Source organism: Vigna umbellata, chromosome 1, assembly GCF_029865625.1.
Source record: "Vigna umbellata cultivar VRB3 chromosome 1, Vumbellata_1.0, whole genome shotgun sequence".
In the NCBI taxonomy this organism is placed as follows: Eukaryota; Viridiplantae; Streptophyta; class Magnoliopsida; order Fabales; family Fabaceae; genus Vigna; species Vigna umbellata.
In genome coordinates this window covers 27,648,898-27,670,743 of record NC_142165.1, presented here as the reverse complement: position 1 = coordinate 27,670,743, position 21,846 = coordinate 27,648,898, and the positions used below count along the sequence as shown (strand labels likewise).

General features: G+C 37.7%; 1 protein-coding gene across 1 annotated transcript; it reads left to right on the top strand.

Annotated features, from left to right (window-relative positions):
* The first annotated feature begins 14,986 nt into the window (after positions 1-14,986).
* LOC124833683 (indole-3-pyruvate monooxygenase YUCCA6-like) lies at positions 14,987-19,763 on the top strand. The gene is made up of 4 exons (XM_088102366.1): positions 14,987-16,175; positions 16,865-17,113; positions 18,488-18,610; positions 19,421-19,763. The coding sequence occupies exons 1-4, from the start codon at positions 15,447-15,449 to the stop codon at positions 19,640-19,642; spliced, it is 1,323 nt and encodes a 440-aa protein (XP_087958492.1). The 5' UTR covers positions 14,987-15,446; the 3' UTR covers positions 19,643-19,763.
* The last annotated feature ends 2,083 nt before the right edge of the window (positions 19,764-21,846 follow it).

Genomic DNA, 21,846 nt, shown 5'->3' with positions numbered 1-21,846 from the left:
TGGATCACGTTATAGCGCGTGTCTTGGTGGACAATGGCTCCTCTCTGAACGTCATGCCAAAATCGACATTGGAGAAGCTCCCCTGTGATGGAATGCATATGAAGCCGAGCTCTATGATTGTGAGGGCATTTGACGGCAGTAAAAGGGTAGTGATGGGAGAAATTGAATTGCCCGTTCAAGTCGGTCCTTGTGTCTTTCAAGTGACCTTTCAAGTTATGGATATCCTCCCGGCTTATAGCTGTTTGTTGGGTCGCCCGTGGATCCATTCTGCAGGAGTTGTGCCTTCCACACTACACCAAAAGCTGAAATATGTTATGGGAGATAAGCTGGTGATAGTATCAGGAGAGGAGGACCTCCTTGTGAGCGGACCATCATCCTCCTGTTATATTGAAGTAGCCGAGGAAGCTCTCGAGGCAACTTTCCAATCTCTGGAGATCGTGGGAAACACCTACGTGGAGCCATTCGCGATCAGTCCACATCTGTCGCGTGCTTCTATCATGATGGCCAAAGTCATGTTAAAAGAAGGTTACATGCATGGGAAAGGTTTGGGTAGGTATGGACAGGGGCGAGCATTCCCTCTGGAGGTCGTCGAGAACAAGAATAGGTATGGCCTGGGATACAAGCCCACCAAGGAGGATAGGAGAAGGTTGATAGAAGAAAGGAGGGAGCGTAGTCTGGCTCGGATGGAAAGACGGGAGCCCAAAGTGGGAAGAATTCGTATCTGTGACCTCAAGGAGAGCTTTCGCAGTGCTGGTTGGGTTAACGCTGGCCACATAGCAGCTGTGGGAGATGAAGATGGATCGGAAGGCTCCAGTTTCGTGTGGGCCTGCTCCCCGGATGCGCGACTCGACAACTGGGAGATGCTGGATTTGCCCGTGATGCTTAATTTGAATAAGATGTAATAACTTTAATTAATCCTATAGCTTTACCTGGGGCTTTAGGATTCATGACTTACGGGTTGACGCTTTTAGTTTATTATGCTCAGCGCGATAATCAAAGTGTGTTTGTTTGTGTTTTATCATCATTTTGCATTCCTCGTCGTTTTTCGTTTATTTATTTCCTTTTCATAAACTCAAATAATGCAGATATGACAATGAATGTTTTGAAAGTAATTATGTTGATATTCCTGATTTTGGGCGCCCCGTCAATAATACGGAAGATGATTGTGATGATGACCCGGAACCCCCTCCTGAACTGTTGAGACTAGTGGAACAAGAGTGTAAGGAGATGAAACCTCACCAGGAAGATGTTGAAGTACTCAATTTAGGGAATGGGGATGAGGTAAAGGAGGTGAAGATCGGTACAGCCATGAAAGCAGAAGTGAAAGAAAAATTGCGTGACTTATTGAGGGAGTTCAGGGATGTGTTTGCTTGGTCTTACAATGACATGCCAGGCCTCGATACAGATATTGTACAACACAAGCTCCCACTCAAGCCGGAATGCCCACCGGTAAAGCAAAAGCTAAGAAGGATGAAACCGGAAATGTCCTTGAAGATCAAGGAGGAGGTACAGAAGCAATTCGATGCAGGGTTTCTAGCTGTGGCGAGATACCCAGAATGGGTAGCAAACATTGTACCGGTGCCTAAGAAGGATGGTAAAGTTCGGATGTGTGTCGATTATCGAGATTTGAACCGCGCAAGCCCAAAGGACAATTTCCCATTACCACACATCGACACCCTGGTTGATAATACAGCCAAGTATTCACTGTTTTCGTTCATGGATGATTTTTCGGGGTATAACCAGATCAAGATGGCGCCAGAAGATATGGAAAAGACTACTTTTATTACATTGTGGGGCACATTTTGTTATAAAGTGATGTGTTTTGGACTCAAGAATGCTGGGGCAACATATCAAAGGGCGATGGTGGCACTTTTCCATGATATGATGCACAAGGAGATTGAAGTTTATGTGGACGACATGATCGCGAAGTCCGAATCAGAAGAAGAACACGTCCTCAACTTGAGAAAGTTATTCGAGAGATTGAGGAAGTATAAGCTTAGGTTGAATCCCGCCAAATGTACATTTGGAGTGAAATCCGGGAAATTGTTGGGCTTTATTGTCAGCCAGAGGGGGATAGAGGTGGATCCAGACAAAGTGCGAGCGATAATGGAAATGCCTGCGCCTAAAACGGAAAAAGAAGTTCGAGGGTTTTGGGGTAGATTGAATTACATTGCTAGATTCATCTCCCACTTAACTGCTACTTGTGAACCACTGTTCAAGTTGTTACGAAAGAATCAGGCTGTGGTGTGGAATGAGGATTGTCAGGCCGCTTTTGAGAGAGTCAAACAATACTTACAAAACCCTCCTGTATTACGTCCACCAGAACCAGGAAGGCCACTCATTTTGTATTTGACTGTATTGGACAAGTCAATGGGTTGTGTGTTGGGTCAGCATGATGAGGATGGCAAAAGAGAGCACGCTATATATTACTTGAGCAAGAAGTTCACAGACTGCGAACAACGATATTCATCGTTAGAGCGGACTTGCTGCGCATTGGCGTGGGCCGCTCATCGTTTAAGGCAATACATGTTGAGTCATCCCACATGGTTGATATCCAAGATGGATCCTATCAAGTATATTTTTGAAAAGCCTGCTCTTACTGGAAGGATAGCTCGATGGCAGATGCTATTGTCAGAGTACGACATCGTATATGTCACTCAAAAATCTGTCAAGGGTAGCGCACTAGCAGAATACCTGGCTCATCAACCCCTTTGTGATTATCAACCAATGCAACCTGAATTTCCTGATGAGGATATCATGGCTCTATTCGAAGAGAACAAAGAAGACCGAAACGAAAAAGCGTGGACGGTGTTATTCGACGGAGCCTCGAATGTGATGGGACATGGAATAGGGGCAGTGCTTATCTCCCCAGAGCGTCAGTATATACCAATGACGGCAAGGTTGTGTTTTAGCTGCACAAATAACATCGCTGAATATGAAGCCTGTGCCATGGGTATTCGAGCAGCAATTGAGTCTAAGGCAAAAATTCTGGATGTGTATGGAGATTCGGCTTTGGTCATCCATCAACTGAAAGGAGAATGGGAAACTAGGGATACAAAATTAATTCCCTACCAAGCTTACATCAGGGGATTAATGGAGTATTTCGATTCCATCACATTTAACCATATACCTCGAGAAGATAATCAATTAGCAGACTCACTGGCCACCTTGTCGTCAATGTTTGAGGTTGATCAAGATGCAGAATTACCAAAAATCAAAATGAAAAGCCATGCAGAGCCCGCATATTGCCACTTCATCGAGGAGGAGTTAGACGGTAAGCCTTGGTACTTTGATATCAAGCGTTATCTTAAAACCCGAGAATACCCTGAGGATGCATCTGAAAACGATAAAAGAGCACTAAGAAGGTTGGCCGGCAGTTTCATCGTAAGTGGGGATGTCTTATACAAGAGAAACCATGACATGGTCCTCCTCAGATGTGTGGATGCAAAGGAAGCCGAGTTGATATTGAAAGAAGTGCACGAAGGTACATTTGGCACACACATGAATGGACATTCGATGGCTAGGAAGATCTTAAGAGCTGGTTACTTCTGGTTGACCATGGAAAACGATTGTTGCATACACGTGAGGAAGTGTGAGAAATGTCAGATATATGCAGATAATATCAATGTGTCGCCCACTGCTCTGAACGTGTTGTCTGCACCATGGCCATTTTCGATGTGGGGAATAGATGTCATCGGAGCTATAGAACCAAAAGCGTCAAATGGACATCGCTTCATACTAGTCGCAATCGACTATTTCACCAAGTGGGTTGAGGCTGCTTCGTATGCCAACGTGACTAGAAAGGTTGTGGTTAGATTCATAAGGAAGGAGTTGATCTGTAGGTATGGGCTACCTAACAAGATCATCACTGATAACGCTACCAACCTGAACAATCAGATGATGGCGGAGTTATGTGAGGAATTCAAAATTCACCACCATAATTCCTCTCCTTATCGTCCAAAGATGAATGGGGCAGTAGAGGCTGCTAACAAGAACATCAAGAAGATTGTGCAGAAGATGGTGGTCACCTACAAGGACTGGCACGAAATGCTTCCTTTCGCTCTGCACGGATACCGCACATCAGTACGAACATCAACTGGGGCCACGCCGTTCTCGCTAGTGTATGGGATGGAAGCGGTACTTCCATTTGAGGTCGAAATTCCCTCCTTACGCGTGTTAATGGAAACTAAGTTAGAGGAAGCTGAGTGGGTTCAAACCCGATTCGACCAACTCAACCTTATCGAAGAGAAAAGGTTAACAGCAGTGTGTCATGGACAGCTGTATCAAAGGAGAATGAAAAAGGCGTTTGACAAAAGGGTGCACCCAAGAGAGTTTCATGAGGGCGAACTGGTGTTGAAGAGGATTTTGCCCATCCAAAAAGATCATCGAGGCAAGTGGACCCCAAACTATGAAGGGCCGTTTGTAGTGAAGAAAGCATTCTCTGGTGGGGCACTAATTCTCACAAGAATGGATGGGGAGGAATTACCGTTACCGGTTAATTCTGATGCGGTCAAAAAGTTCTATGTATGATGATTCCGTGATAAGGGTTGCCGTTAGCGAATATTAACATTGCCTTTTAAATTGTTGTAATCTGTGTTATTTCATTCAATAAATACCGCATATTAATTTTTGTTCATACTTTCTGCAATTATTGCATGTCGCGCTGAGCTGTTTAGGTAAATAAAGAGGATTGAAAACGAAAATAATTGAACGAATGTCAATAAAAGCATCACGGGTATTCAGTCGGCTTAGCTCGGTCCTGGTGGGTGTCGTAAAAAAGTAAAAAAATAAAAAAATAAATAAATAATAAAAAAAAAAGGCAAAAGAAAAGACACATGTTGAATTCGTTGTCAATGAGGTTGTCAAGGGCGTAGTGTTTTCGAAAAGCAAAAGCCAAATAAATTTTGAAAATACCAAAGTTGGGTCTTCTCCTGATGCAAGGTTTCGGGGGTAACCATCGTTCTTTTCCGGCTAGAGCATCTGCATTCATACTACTTGAACCCTCAACCTTTTCATTTCCCATTAGAACAAGGGGTTGTCATGAATACAATACTGGGGCAGTGTTCATCGTGGTACACATCCCCAACGATCTGTTGATTGGGAGATAAAAAAAAATGATAAAAAAAATAATAATAATAAAAAAAAAAAACAATGAAGTCGATGTGTCAACCACTACCGAGTTTTATTCCAGGGCTAAGGTCGCGAGAAAGTAAGGTAAGCAAAGATTCAGAGTGACGTGTGGCCATTTTTTCTTTATCCAAACGTTAAAAGAAGTTTATCCAATTGCACCCCTTTTGAGCCATAAATTATATTTGTTTTCATCACCCCCGACAAGAATCATTAGCACATCGATGTCAACCTAAAGGGTACATCAAGGGCATCCGAAATCAAGGAGGGGATTTCTGAAAAAAAAAAGAAGGAAAAAGAAATAAAAAATATACAAAGTCTCAAAGAAGTACACAACAGCGACAACGAAGCAAGCGACCCGAAAGGGGAAGAAAAGAAAGAAAAAAAACAGCAATGAAAATAAAAGGATGCTCGAAGTCTCAAATCTTTAGGGATAGTTGACTCGACACCTTGCAAATGATTCTTGTTGAAACAATTTAACCGCCAAAAACTTATTTGAGCCTTCATTATCCATTTCTTTCAAAACCCTTTGACCTTTGGCCACGGTACAAGCCAATAAAAGTCCACGCTGACTGAAGACTGTTTGTCCTAATCTTTCTCACGATTTTAACCCTGAAACGAAATGATGTTGTGAATGACACAATCACTCAAAAGAAAAGAAAAAAAAAGAAGGAAAGAAAATAAAAACATCGAAAAAAAAAAGAAAAGACAAAAAATGTGAAGTCTCCCCGTCAATCAAGAATCGCCAAAATTGGGGCAATCCTTCCTACCCGAACCTTTCCACCTCTCCAAATCAAGTTTACTATACGCAACAAAGTTGGGGCAACCCTTGCGGGCCATGCATGTGTAGATACTAACAACACCTCCCAATGTAAGAAAAATTCAAATGCTAACGTTACCCACAGGTAATCATTCAACCATCCACCTTTCGTACTCATCTCCCGCACCCTTTTCAGGTTCAAGCTAGTGCTAGAGGGAATTTGAACCCCTAGTTACGTTCTCTTCCTTTCATCAAAGAACCCACTGCTTCTTGACATTATTTTGATTGAATGCATTTCGAACGTACATCGCGTTTGACGTCAACATTGACAACGGATTCCAAGCATAGAATTTTCACAAAAAAAAAAGAGAAGAAAAAGGTGCAAGATAGAGAAAGCGAGAGCAAAAGAAGGGAACGAAACCGCTGGCTCATATGCATTCATGCACCATCATAACATAACATCATTTCATAGGAAGCAAAGAAAATTGTTCAAAAATCCGTAAAGGGAAAATGAAGTGGTGAAAAAGGTTAGCAGACCTTTATATCTAAATCTCTCTAATGTTTTGCTCAGTATTTACCAATGTTTCTTCAAAAAAGATCTGAATCCCAGAGTTGTTTCTTCGATAGCACACTTCAAGGCCTTTGTCGAGCCTATTGATCCTCATTTCATTCATCCATAGGGTTTGTACACCCTCCACGAGGTTAGTACACCTCATATCATTCATCCACAGGGTTCGTACACCCTCCACGAGGTTAGTACACCTCACATCATTCATCCACAGGGTTTGTACACCCTCCAAGAGGTTAGTACACCTCACATCATTCATCCACAGGGTTTGTACACCCTCCACGAGGTTAGTACACCTCATAGCATTCTTACATAGGGTTTGTACACCCTCCAAGAGGTTAGTACACCTCACATCATTTGTTCAGGGTTTGTACACCCTCCACGAGGTTAGTACACCTCACATCATTCATCCATAGGGTTTGTACACCCTCCAAGAGGTTAGTACACCTCATATCATTCATCCATAGGGTTTGTACACCCTCCACGAGGTTAGTACACCTCACATCATTCATCTATAGGGTTTGTACACCCTCCACGAGGTTAGTACACCTCATATCATTAATCCATAGGGTTGGTACACCCTCCACAATGTCTACACATCCCAATCCTCTTAGCCTTGTTCATTTTGTTTAGATTTCCCTGTTTATTTCTCTCTCATCCTGTTTGAAATTCAGACGAAATTAGTATTTCTATCTTTACTTATCTTTTACTCTGATAATATAAAAACGTCGTTTGTCATATTATCTAGTAAAATCTAAGTAAAGAGGGGCAACTGTCAATACTGAATTTCGTCCGGATCGGTTTTTGGACTTTACCGTAGACTGTTCTCTTTTGTTTTATTATTTCCCCTTTTTATTATTATTTTTATTATTTTATTATTTTCGTTTTATTGTTTATTTATTTATTTTCTTATTAGTTTATTTGTGTCTTTAGTTTTTGTTTTTTTTTTATAGTTTTTTTTACCTGTTTATTTTATTAAAAAAACAAAAAAAAGATTTAGGAAAAGAGGGGCGTTTTGTCTTTAGTAAAGTATACGAGAAAAAGAAAAGTGTTTTGGTTGGGTGTACGGCGTGTACGTGTGTTGGAGGGGGAGGATGCACAAAACCGTTTCTGTAGAGTGCGCGGGGGTGGCAGAGACGTTTTGGAGCCATGGCACACACCCGATTTGGTACGGAATGGCAGGGTGGCACAGAAAGCAGAGAAAAGCGTAGAGAAAGGGGAGCCCCTTCATCAAGGGAAAAAAATCCATTTTGCTGGGGGACTGGACAGAAAAGAGAGGAGAGTTTGGAGGAAGAAAGAAAAAAAGGAGGATTGGGCACTGCTTCTGAGGTCCACCATTGTTGGCACCTGGAAAGACGAAGGTTAGCTTGAACGAAGGAGGAGGAGGCATTGGGTTAGCGGAGCTAACGACAACCAGCGGATCTCCGAGAGGTAAGTGTTGCCTTGCACTCCATCTTGCACATAGCTCTGTTGAATCTGCCATGCTTGCATGTGATCGTCGTTGAGTACATGTTCACTGTTGCATCGCCCTCCCCGCGTCCACTTCTATGATCCTATTTTCCTCTTCCAAACAAGCTCAAAGCAAATCCATCTACTATGTCCCCCAAGCCTCTGTTCATCTCCAATCATCAATACTGAAATTGAAGCAGTAAACACAAAACACATAACAGAAAAATCATGTAACAAAGGCAATAGAACATCAATCTTCACCCTCCCTTGACCATTCCATTCTCCACTGGAACCGCCCTCTCAACCACCGAGAACTCCCTCGGCGTGTCACTCCCCCTCACCTGCAGTCAAACTCAGAAACAGAAACAAACACAAAACCCGTTCTTCTTTTCTCTTTTCTTCCCTTGTTCAGGGAACCCTTCAACGTTGCAGATCATCTCCAATCCTCAGCAAAATAGAATCCTCAAGCAGCAAATACCACCTCTCCAACACTGAGCCGTCACCTATCCTCTGCATCTTCAACCATCTTCACCCATTTCCCTACTCCAACCTTTGTCTCCCTCCCTCGCAAGCTTTCATCAACCCCTTTGATTCTCCACTTCTCTGATCGTGTTTCTCTCCTCCAAGCAAATCCATTTCTCGACTTCACTCATCATTTTCTCATGACCCAATCAATACTCGGAGCAGGACAAACTCTTCATTCACGATTCATATTCATACGCACACAAACACATTCCAATGCATAATGAAGCTATAGAAATCCATTTTCGGTCCCCCCTTTTCAAAGACATGGAGCAGCACGAGCTCTGATTTTCCACAGTCTTCAACGTTTCTGTTCCTCAACCAATTCCACGCAAAAGCAGATTTGAAGCAGTGAATAGCAGCCAATAAGAAAACCAAGACGGAGAGGGAGGAAAGTGACACTGGTGGCGCCGGTGACGAAGCACGCTCCAGCTAGAGGCGACGGTGGCCGGCTCTGGCAGAGGCGGCGGCAGGAGGTGCCCGAGGTGGAAAAGCCCCAACCCTAGGCTAGTGCGAGAGAGAGAGGGGGAGAGAACGCCGTGGCCGGCCGTGGTTCCGGGGGTGCTTGGGGTCGCCGCCGACGCCGAGACGGGTGGAAGGTGGTGGCGCGGTGGCTGGTTGGAAGAAGTAGGGCGCAGGTGTTCAAGGGAGGCAATCCCAGCCCTAGCTTTTCCTGGTTAGAGAGGAAGAGACCTGGGTCTCGATGGAGGGAGGCAGCATTGAGTGTAGAGTCAGAGAACCCCTAGGGGAATTCTAGGTTAGCAGCCACCCGGCTGGGCCAAGCGCAGAACGAGCGCACGTTATCTGGCCTTTTTCGAGCGTGCGTCACCAATTTCCCTCATCATCACAACGAACGCTCGTCCATAACGAGCGTTCGTCATCAATTTCTCTCATCTTCACGACGAACGCTCGTCCATAACGAGCGTTCGTCATCAATTTCTCTCATCTTCACGACGAACGCTCGTCCATAACGAGCGTTCGTCATCAATTTCCCACATCTTCCCAACGAACGCTCGCCCATAACGAGCGTTCGTCATCCAACCTCATCTTCCCAACGAACGCTCGTCCATAACGAGCGTTAGTCATTAATTTCCCTCATCTTCCCAACGAACGCTCGTTCATAATGAGCGTTCGTCATCAACTTGCCACATCTTCCCAACGAACGCTCGTCCATAACGAGCGTTCGTCATCCAGCCTCATGTTCTCAACGTCCGTTCGTCATCTTCAAAATGAGCGCTCGTCATTCTGCCTCCCTTTCCAAGCGGTCGTTCGTCAATTCCCCAACGAACGTTCGTCCACAACGAGCGATCGTCATTCAGCCCCTTTCCCAGCGTCCGTTCACCAACTCCCCAACGAACGCTCGTCCTCCAGCCTCGTTTCCCAGCGTCCGCTCGTCCCCCAACGAGCGCTCGTCCTTCAGCCTCGTTTCTCAGCGTACGTTCACCATCCCCCCAACGAACGCTCGTACACAACGAGCGCTCGTCCTTCAGCCTCGTTTCCCAGCGTCCGCTCGTCCCCCAACGAGCGCTCGTCCTTCAGCCTCGTTTCTCAACGTACGTTCGTCAACTTTCCCCAACGAGCGCTCGTGGTACTGATTCCCCCCAACGCTCGTTCCTCCTCATTCTCAACGAACGTTCGTTAATCCACCCAACGAACGCTCGTTCTTTCTCCCCACTTTCAACGAACGTTCATTAATTCCCCCAACGCTCGTTATTTCTCCTCATTCTCAACGTCCGTTTATGATCCACCCAACGCTCGTTATTTTTATTTGTTTGTTTTTCTTATTTCATTTTATTCTATTTCATTTATTTTGTCTATCTTATTTCATTTGTTTTATTTATTTCTTTTATTTTTATTTTATTTATTATTTTATTTTCTTCTATCTACTCATTCTACATATTTACTTATCCTAAAATATATATTTAATAATGCAATATTTACAATTTAAATAAAGTAATTTATCAAAATACGTTTTAAAGGTTTAGGCACATGTGTGATCGCACGCATCGTCCTTGTGCTGAAAACCTTTTCTCTTTCTTAATTAAAATTACAAAAAATACGTTTTAAGGGTTTAGGCACATGTGTGATCGCACGCATCGTCCTTGTGCTGAAAACCTTTTCTCTTTCTTAATTAAAATTACAAAAAATACGTTTTAAGGGTTTAGGCACATGTGTGATCGCACGCATCGTCCTTGTGCTGAAAACCTTTTCTCTTTCTTAATTGAAATTACAAAAATATGTTTTGAAGGTTTAGGCACATGTGTGATCGCACGCATCGTCCTTGTGCTGAAAACCTTTTCTCTTTCTTAATTGAAATTACAAAAAATATGTTTTAAGGGTTTAGGCACATGTGTGATCGCACGCATCGTCCTTGGGCTAAAAACCTTTTCGCTTTCTTAATTAAAATTACAAAAAAGTATGTTTTAAAGGTTTATGCACATGTGTGATCGCACGCATCGTCCTTGTGCTAACAACCTTTTCTCTTTCTTAAACAAAATACAAAAAAAGGTATAAAATCTTCAAAAAAGCCCGAAAACATCAACAATTTTAAACAACAAGTAGTCTTGCTACCCAGAACTACGTGATCCTTGATTCTCCATCAAGATTGGAGATACGTAGGAGCAAGGCTAGTCCTTGTCAGGTTCACTCTCCCAAAAATCCAAATTTATCCATAATCATTTTCCAAACAAAATTTTCTAAACAATTTTCAAACAAATTTTCAAGCAGTTTTCTAGAAGAACTACGTAACCCTGATTTCTCATTTTGAATGAGAATACGTAGGAGCAAGGTCAATCCTTGTCGGGCCCAAAAAACTAAAAAAATATGTTTTGTTTATTTAGAATTTTATTTTAGGGGATAGTTAAACATTTTGAAAACCACATCATATTCGTGCATTTAGTTAAAGGTACTGCCGTAAGGCAGGCGTTGTAGGGTGTTAATACCTTCCCTACACGTAACCGACTCCCGAACCCAGAATCTGGTTTTCGCGGACCGTGTCTTTTCATTTTATGGTTTTTCCGTAGTTTTCCATAATAAACTATGGTGGCGACTCCAAATCTCTTTTCCAAAAACCGATTTTCTTTTTGGGATCGTCGTCCCGTCGCGATGCCGGTTGCGACAACTATGTACATAATAACATTACCCATCTAGCGAAGAAAGTTAAAACAACCTCATAAACTATATACACACCAAAATCGACATTTCACCTCATGTGTTCAAACCAAAAATTGAAATCAAACAAGGTTAGCTCCTTCATACCTGGTTCGAATCCTTCTCTTAATTAAACCCTTAACTCAAAACTCTTTGAGTGCCTATCGTTATTCACTCAACCTTCGTGCTCTCTCGTTCTCCTGATTCCACTTCGCCTCACGTTTGATGAATCATTACCTTGTCCTATTCACTTAACTTTCCGCACCGAATTTAATTAGTGAATTGTGCTTAATTGTCCATTATTTTCTCAATTTTGCTATTTAGGCTTATATTGACTAGTAATTTATATTTTAATTAATTTGAATTATTTGAGCTTAATTATTTCATTTATTATTTTCAGGGCAAACTTTTTGGAATTATATTTTAGACTTCATGAGGAGCTGCAATGTCATTTACTATTGTCCACATCAACATTTGCTTTTATTTTCTTTTGTAATTTCGTTTTTATGGTATTTTGGGTGAGACTTGAACATTGGGCCCCTTTTTAGCGAATAAGGAGAAAACCCATTTGTGGGCAGACTTGGTTGCCTAGGGTTTTGAACCCATGTAGCCACAACTTAGGTTATTCCATTGTATTGGACGTGAACAACTTCTCACCTTTGAGGTTTTTGTATTTTTCATTTTCCAATTTAAACTAAATTTTGTTTACTACTCTTGCTTAATTCCAATTTCGTTTCGAGTTCATTCGTTTTCTTGTCTCTACTGTTTCGTTCTTGCCTCTACTTTTGTGTTTCTAATTCGTTTTCCCATTTTGTTTTCTCATTTCGTTTTCTAGTTCCATTTTCGTTTTGCTGCTGTTTTAGGTTCTCGTTTTCTTCTCTAGGTGTTCGTTTTGTCTCCTTCATTCTCTGTTTCATTTTGTTGATGTTTTGCTCTGTATTTCAATGAATGATTTCGTGTTCTTCTCTGGGTGCACTTCCTTTTTAATGGAAGCTTGAAATTTGTGGGTTGGTAACTAGGGAGACTGCATTGCCTTGTTGAGATTACTACACTATTATTGTGATTCTGCTGTTCTTGCCTTGCTTGATATGTAATTTGTTTTGTGCTTGCATTTTAGTTCACGCTTAGTGGTCTAATTTTTCTTTAATCTCCGTTTAGTTGATTGCTCAATCTATAGTGGCGCATAATTGATTAAATAGGTGCATTACGTTTGCTTAATTCATTTTTATGAAAACCGGATTAATCTTCCCTTAGTTGATTGGTTCGTGTTGGATTAGAGGTGAGAGGAGCGGATAATTATTACTAATAAGGGATTAGAAACATTGCAGTTGAACTAATAACCAACCTATCCTTAGTTAGTGTTTTAATTTGTGTTTTAGTTAGTTAGTTTAGTTTGCACATTTCGCTCAACCCCTCCACTACGTGTTTAATCCTTTGATCGAACCAAAATTGTTCCTTGAGAGACAACCTAGGAGTCAATTTAATTTGCACATTCAATTTGAGTCGAGCATAACATATACATCAATCAAATCTTACAACGTAGAGGTTTCTCTCTCAATAAAACTATTACTCAGGTGTACGACTCAAACGTTTTAGTTTTTATTAAAACTAGGGTTAAATATATTTTTGGTCCCTTAACTTTAAGTGAAAATTGGAATTAGTCCCTCTTCAAAACTTTGGTCTAATTTAGTCCCCAAACTTTATTAATGTGTGAATTTAGTCCTTTTAACTAAATTTTGTTAGGTTTATTTAATGTTTCAAGTGTGTTTCATGATAGCATCTGAGTTGTTTACACCTTTTGACACATTTTTGCTTCAATGTTAACTGAGAAATGTGTTTGAAACATCAAATAAAGTTAACAAAATTTGGTTAAAAGGACTAAATTCACACACTTTTAAAGTTTGGGGACTAAATTAGTCCAAAATTTTAAGGAGGGACTAATTCCAATTTTCACTAAAAATTAAGGAACCAAAAACATATTTAACCCTTAAAACTACAAAGGACCTATTTATATAATTATTTCTATAGTTGTAAGTGTTTATACGTTAAACACTTATTTTACAAGTCCTAAGCTGCTCACAAGCCCATGATCATTGTTACTCACACCATAAAAGACATACTTAAATACAATACATTTCAAGAGAGAAATATGATTATTAGATTAAAACTTGAAATATATACTTTTTTTTTTAAGAAAAAAAAAAGTATATCAGACCTTTTTATTATGATTTTCAGTATCACATCACATAAGGAACAACACTAAATTGTTGCCAAGTGGTTGACCACTTCGCTAAAGGTTTGCTCATAAAATGATCACCAGAAAATTAAAAATAATTCTAACGATCGCGTCATTAAAGAAGTTAATTTTCGATTATCTTGTACCGTACGTAGTCAACCACATGATACGTCAGTGTGTATATGCAAGGGAAAATAATCTATTCATACTAAAATTAAAATAAAATTTAAATGTAAAGAAAACCTAAAATCACAAAATTAATTTTAACTTATTATCAATTTAAAAATATAAAAGCAATTATAATCAACAAGCTTTTTATCTGAGTTATATTATATTTCCATAAGCAAAACATTACATTTGAGTTTTATAAGTGAAAAAGATATACAATTATAAAATTTGACTCCTACTAAAGTTGTTGCTCAAATTTGATTGAAAAATATAAAAAAAACATTTTTTACTAATAACATAATTCTCAAAGAACGAAAGTTTTATAAATATTAATTGAAACAATACTAAACACCATTTGATAAATATCCCACTAATTAACGTGGATGTCATCTTGGAAACAATTCATGCTCCACCAGGTCCATGTTTAGCTCTCCACATTGTCCAATGCGAATCATCACTACCAGCTCTTCAGCTAATTTTACCTCTTGTAATTCATTTTATTCTTTGATTTCTAAACCCAACTCAAGTCTTCAAAGAAATAATTCTCAGTAATATCTCCCCCCAAAATTTCAAACCCCTAATCTTCCATAATATTGACGAACATAAATTAAATAACAATTTAATATATATATATATATATATATATATATATATATATATATATATATATATATATATATATATATATTCCTATTCTGCTTAGTTCAAGAATTTAAATCAGCCAAAGCAATTAAGCAAGTGGTAAAATGAGGAACAAACAACCTGTGGGGACATCACATTATAATGAATATTATTAATATTTAGCGGAGAATTCGTTTGTGTGTGTGTATATATATATATATATATATATATATATATATATATGTATATATATATATATATATGTGTGTATATATATATATATATATATATGTGTGTGTGTGTGTATATATATATATATATATATATGTATATATATATATACGTTCACACACATAAAAAGAGATATATCACCATCCTTCTCAGTCTCTCTCTGTGATGAATGCTGATATCCTTCTCACTCTCTCTCTGTGATGAATGCTGATTTTGCCCCGTAGTTGGTGCTCATCCTTCTGTTTAACCCTCTTCCATTGAACAATACAGACACCCAAACAAGAAAAACGGAAGTTTTCTTCATTTTTTGTTCTCTCTTTTTCTTTTTCGGTTTTGAAAAATAGTGGATAAGACCCTTCTCAATCCCCTCCAAAATTCAAGGAACTTGTTCACAATCCCAATCCTCCACAGCACCAAATCACATCCCAAATCCTCAAAAACCATAGAGCTTTCACTTTCAGTTGTGATTTTGGTTAACCTTGGCCCCCAGTTGTGTTGAAACATAGAATCAATCCATTTTGTTTTTGCGTGTCTTTGGGTCGAGAGTCATGTACTAATCCCTCCAGGTCCTGAGATCGGTCCGTTTAAAGAACCCAGCTTGTTGCTCTTCTTCAATGCATTCTTGGATGGACAATTGCTTGAGAGAGCTAGAGGGGAAGCAAGCACATGACCTTTTATTCATAGAGAAAATGAAGAATTATTCATCACAAAGTAGTAGTTGTAGTAGAGAGAGATGTGTGTGGGTGCCAGGGCCAGTGATTGTGGGAGCAGGGCCTTCAGGGCTTGCAACGGCAGCATACCTGAAAGAGAAAGGAGTTCCAAGCCTAATCCTAGAGCGATACAACTGCATAGCATCGTTGTGGCAACTCAAGACCTATGACAGGCTTCACCTCCACTTGCCAAAGCAGTTTTGTGAACTCCCCTTGATGGGGTTCCCTTGTGACTTCCCAACATACCCGACAAAGCAACAGTTCATAGAATACTTGGAGAGGTATGCTGAAAGGTTTGCCATTAGGCCAAGGTTCAATGAGAGCGTTAGGCATGCTGAATTTGATGGCAGTCTTGGGTTTTGGAAGGTGAGGAGTTTTAACAGGGAGGTGGCAACAGAGTTTGTGTGTAGGTGGCTGATTGTGGCCACCGGGGAGAATGCAGAGGCAGTGGTGCCTGAGATTGAGGGAATGGGGGAGTTTGGTGGGACCGTAAAGCACACAAGTGTGTACAAGAGTGGGGAAGAGTTTCGAGGGAAGAGAGTGTTGGTGGTTGGGTGTGGGAATTCTGGGATGGAAGTGTGCTTGGATCTTTGCAACCACAATGCTACTCCTTCTCTTGTGGTCAGAGATACAGTAAGAACACCCTTTCTCTATTTTTCTCTATTATGCCTTTTCTCTTTCTTTCCAAAAACTTGGCAAAGTGTGTACCATAGATTCACACACTGAAATTCTAGTTACATTTCAAAACATAATATAAACACCTTTAAAAAGAAAAAAAAAACCATCTAAATTTTGAGTTTTTTTGTTTTTGTGGGATCACTGATTTAACATGAATGCGTGAGAAGACGGTACCTACATAACAGCTAAGAATTATCAGAATTTAGATAGTTTTATTATATAATATATAACTTTACTACCCTATATGCATGAGTAGATTAAGGAGAGGTTCAATTTTACGAAGTATGTATCAAAAACACCGTGTTATGAAAAATAAAACGTGTTCAATGATTTGAGAAAAATTAGATTTTAAATATTGGTTATCTTTAGAAAACCAAAAACAGGAAATACAACTAATATATAATCCAATATTTGTTTGTTAATTTAATCTATTTATCCAGTATGTAAATGTAAGATGAGACAAATTAACCCTAATATTTGAATACTAGCCCCATATACAGTCATTTGACATCTCTTTGTGAAGATGTAGATCAATATTAATTGGGTGTCTACAACACATTATACAAGAAAAATTGAATGTATGTACTTTTTCATGTTGTAATTTATCCATATGATGATTTTTTTTTTTGTTTTTGGGTGTGAAGGTACATATCTTACCACGAGAGATGCTGAGAAAATCAACTTTTGGGTTGTCCATGTGGTTGCTCAAGTGGCTTCCAATTCGGTTTGTAGATCAGTTTCTTCTCATAGTGTCATGGTTCATGCTTGGTGACACCGCTCGGTTCGGATTGGACCGGCCAAAATTGGGTCCCCTTCAACTCAAAAACCTCTCCGGAAAGACACCTGTGCTTGATGTGGGTACCCTTGCCAAGATCAAAAGTGGACATATAAAGGTACTTCCCGTTTTATTAAATCAATTTCAACTTTTTTTTTTCTGGAATCCTTCAGTTTCTGTGCATCAATGTCAAGTGACAAAAATAAGAATTTGATGATCATTATTGGTTTAATTTGATTTAAATGTACGATGTATTTTAGTTTATAAAATTTTTTCTTTCTTTTTAATACATTTCTTTTACTTGAGTAGACAAGTCCTAAAGTTTTGGAGTCATAAAGTTCTTCATTAAATTGCTTTGTAATTTGGTCCTTCTAAATGACAGTAATTTGTTGTGTTTCTAAATGAATCATGGAAAAAGTAGCTAGTGCTGGTTTATATTCATGTGATAGATCATCTATACAAAAGTTAATCCTTCGGGGATGAATAAAAATTGACATTGATCTTGATAGGAGAAATTTATCAATAACACGTCCTTCTTTTTACATCTTTCTACAAATCGATCCCTTCAAAGCATCAACTTTGTAACATTTTTTTGTAATTAATTTATGAATAATTATTTTGAACACTTTGTTTCATAAAGGTATACTTTTAAAACCTAGAACACAATTAACTTCATTTTTTCTTCTTTGTGCAAGTTCATACACATTCACCCCTTAAAGAAAGTACGATGTTAATTTCTAAAACAAGTTCGCGTAATTAGCTTGTGAATAGTTTAATCACTTATAAAGACCAACTTGCGTAGTTAAAAGTTGGGTTAAATATGTTTTTAGTCCCTAAACTATTGGTCATTTCTGGTTTTCGTCCCTGTTTCAAAATAAGGTACAATTTGGTCCTCATTCTTTTCGAAACGTTCGTTTTAGTCCTCAAAAACTAAACACTGTTTAAAAATTTGGTCCTCATTTAGTAAAAAATGAGGACTAAAACCAAAATTCTGAGGACTAAAACAAACGTTTCAAAAAGAATGAGGACCAAATTATACCTTACTTTGAAACAGGGACGAAAACCAGAAACGACCAATAGTTTAGGGACTAAAAACATATTTAACCCTTAAAAGTTTTAAGAACAAAAAAAAACACAAACTTTAAGTATGTTAGAGTTAACCATCATCTTTTGATTTCTTTTTATTTAATTCTCAATTTTCAATTAAATGACTCTACTTACATGTTTTTTTCAGCGTTACTTTTGTATTGGCAACATCTTTCATATTGTTGTGCGCTTACAATCAAATCAGAAGGCTTTATAATACGTGAAATGTTACAAAAGCTAAGGGACAAAAGAATTATCATTATTATTTCAATCATGTTGTTGGGAGCGTAATTATTTTCATTAGATTGTTGTTTGTTTTGTTTGAACACAGCATGCAGTAGTAGTACTACTACTACAACACTTTCCACTCACTGAGCATGCCAACACAATATATTGCCTGCTGCAGGTGCGACCAGGCATCAAGCGGTTAAAACGTTATACAGTTGAATTTGTTGATAGAAGGACAGAGAATTTTGATGCCATCATATTGGCAACTGGTTACAAAAGTAATGTCCCCTATTGGCTAAAGGTATATTATGCGTCAATATATTCATTCTCTTCTCTTTCAATCAATTAAAACCTAAATAAAGCTAAATGCTATCTGTTCATTCTATGATAATATATGTTAAAGATAGAATGGTCATTTTCATCATTTAAAATGAAAATTATTGTCTTTTTTAATATCTGATTGTAATCATGTTTGATATACAATTTTTACTCACTTTAATCTAAATATTTTTAAAAAATCCTAATTTAAGGATTAAAGTCAGCATATATATAATTTCTTTTTGAATTTTTTTTTATTTTCAAATATTAATACAGAGATTTTCAGTAGACTAACATGCCACTTTATCCTATTTTAAAAACACTCTCTAATCCTGCTTCGTTTAGTGAGTTGCTTTACAGATATCCACATATAGAAAATAAAATATTTATGTACTTAGTTTTTATGGAAGATTATTTGTTTAGTATTTCTAAAACGAAAGGACATAAATTATTTTAACTTAGAGAAAAGTAACGCTTTCTATTTTTTTTTCTCTTATAAACAAGTTAAAATCCAAACATATAACTAATAATTTCAATAAGGTATGAAATTAATTATCAACGTATTTAATTAATATGACTTTTACAATTATGAAGATTGAATTTTCCATATATTAAATATTTATATTTACGAAATCTTACAATTAACAATTGATTATGTTTTTAAAGTAGTTAATTGATGAAAAGTTGTTTGGTTTTCAAGTATTTCAAAATTTAGCCATTAGTTGTATTTAATGAAACTCAACGGTTGTGAATGAGGAAAGCGAAGGAAAATAAAGTCTCTCTATGTGTGCAGGAAGGGGATATGTTCTCGAAGAAAGATGGGTTTCCAACGAAGCCATTTCCAAATGGATGGAAAGGTGAGAATGGACTCTATGCAGTTGGTTTCACCAAACGTGGCCTTCTTGGTACATCAATGGATGCCAAGAGAATAGCGGAAGACATCGAAAGATGTTGGAAAGCAAAGCATAGCACCACTTTTTCCCTCTCACTTAATGTTCCACGATCAAATTCATGATGTTTTTTTTTTCCAAATTAGAGGTTATAAAGAAGATGATATTAATGTTTGAGTATTGAGATTGGGGGAATTTTGTGGTGGCATCACATATGTGGACAATGCTATTATATTCTTGCTATTAGTATCAAGAGTGGTGCTCCTCCAATCCATACGATGAAAAGTGGACCAAGTAAGAAAGGAAATGGGTGGGAACATTTGTCCCGTTGGAGAGTCTTTCAATTCACATTGAGAATCTGCTACTTGAATTTAAGTCGAAGATGTTAAGTGTATTAAAAAAGAAGTTTATTTGGAAGACACAAATATCAATAAAATTTAAGTTTAATTATATAAAAAATTGACATTATTCTTTATTTAAAACTTTAAGACAATAATTTTATATAAGAGGTTTGAATTTCCTCTGCTGTCCAGAGAAAGAGGGTGGTGGAGATAATGAAATTTTTTCAACCTTGATTTTCTTTACATATTATACAGTGGGAATTTTCTTTATATATATAAATAGGTTTTACTGTGTAGAGAGCAAAGGAACCAAAGTGACCAAGAAAAGGAGAAGAAAAAAAGACTAGAGTTGAAGGAAATCCTCTGGACTAGTGTTTGATATATGATTGTGGTTTTAATATGTATTCCCATTGATTTATTTTTTAATTTTTAAATATAGAATAGAGTATGACACTGTGATGCTTTTTTGGTTCCCCTTTGAGACCTGAATGCTGGGTCAGTTGAGGTATTTGTTTTCGATATTTTTTTTGTAAAATTTAAAAATAAACAGAATAGTTAGGAAAGGAAATGTTTCTTGGTGATGGAGTGCTACAACTGTGGTAGATCATGTTCCTTGTTACTACCTTCCATGCAATTTCGTTATGCAAATGATTCTCGTTCCATGTGGGGGAGTTAGGAGTTAGGACCACCGTTTCGCTTTTCCATGGAAACTAATTTAAGAACGTATATTTCAAAACTGCCAAATTTGCAGGGAATTACAGTCCAATAGTTGCTTTCATTTATTACTATTTCCTTTACACACCAACTTCATTAAATTAAGTGTTCACAAGGTTTACATGAATTCTCTCCAAATTATTAATTCACGGGGAAAGAAGTATTTAATTCCTTTACATTTTACTACTTCTGTATATATAATTTGACTGTTAAATTTATCTCTCCAATTAATAAATATTTTAAACTTTAACTGTCCAAAATAATCCTAACAGTTTTATAATTAAGATTTTATAAATTATTCCATATATTAAATTTGGGTTATAATGCATGCTAACACAGAAAAAGGTTTAAAAATCTGCCATCAATTTCATTTATTCATCATATAGTATAATAATATTTATAATTAAAAAATTGTATGATTAGTTCTTGTAAATATAACTTTATCTCACTATAACATAATACCAAATTTAGTTTTCAAGTAATAGCGTCGGTCAAAATACTACATTATTACAATAAATTAAGTTGATTCAAATAAATTTTAAAATAAAATTAAAAAGTATAACCTTTTTTTATATATTTATATTATAAATAACACATATGTCTATTAAACTGATGCTAACTACAACTTAATCAACATTAAGCCGATATTAACTTTTTGTTAGCATTGAATTAGTGCCTCTTTAACTAACACTAATACAATTCACTTAATTTTGGACATTACTAAAGTCGATTAAGTCAAAGTCAATTCTAAGTCAACAACAACTATTTTTAACTAGTAAAAGTATTTGTTTTAGTGTAAGATAACACTAGTGCATTAAGAGGATATGACACCGGTTGCTTTTGGTTATAGGCACCGGTTCTACAACCGAAGTATATACCAACGAGGTAAAAAAGGGTAAGTTTTATGCTTCGGTTGTGAACCGGGTTAAAAAAGATGGAATTTATGCCTCGGTTGTTGAATAACCGAGGCAGTACCGTGTTAGTTTTCTGATTCTACGGCCTCGGTCAGAACCTAAACCGAGGTAGTAGGATTTTTTTTTCAGTTCAAACTCCACAACCCCAAACCTAAAAACTGTTAAAAATGAAACAGAAAGCCAGAGATGAAACAGCAAATTATGAAACAGCAAATTATGAAACAGCAAATTACATACTCAGATTCAGATGAAACAGCAAATTACATACTCAGATGAAACAACAATGTTACATACTCAGATGAAACATCAATATTACAAGACAATTTCTCTCTACAGAAGCAACAAAATTACATACTCAGA

Bases quoted from the DNA above. Each gene is read 5' to 3' on its own strand.
- LOC124833683 (XM_088102366.1), top strand. From the start codon at position 15,447: ATGCATTCTTGGATGGACAATTGCTTGAGAGAGCTAGAGGGGAAGCAA. The intron at 16,176-16,864 runs GTAAGAACACCC...TTGGGTGTGAAG, and splicing joins CTCTTGTGGTCAGAGATACA to GTACATATCTTACCACGAGA. The intron at 18,611-19,420 runs GTATATTATGCG...CTATGTGTGCAG, and splicing joins ATGTCCCCTATTGGCTAAAG to GAAGGGGATATGTTCTCGAA.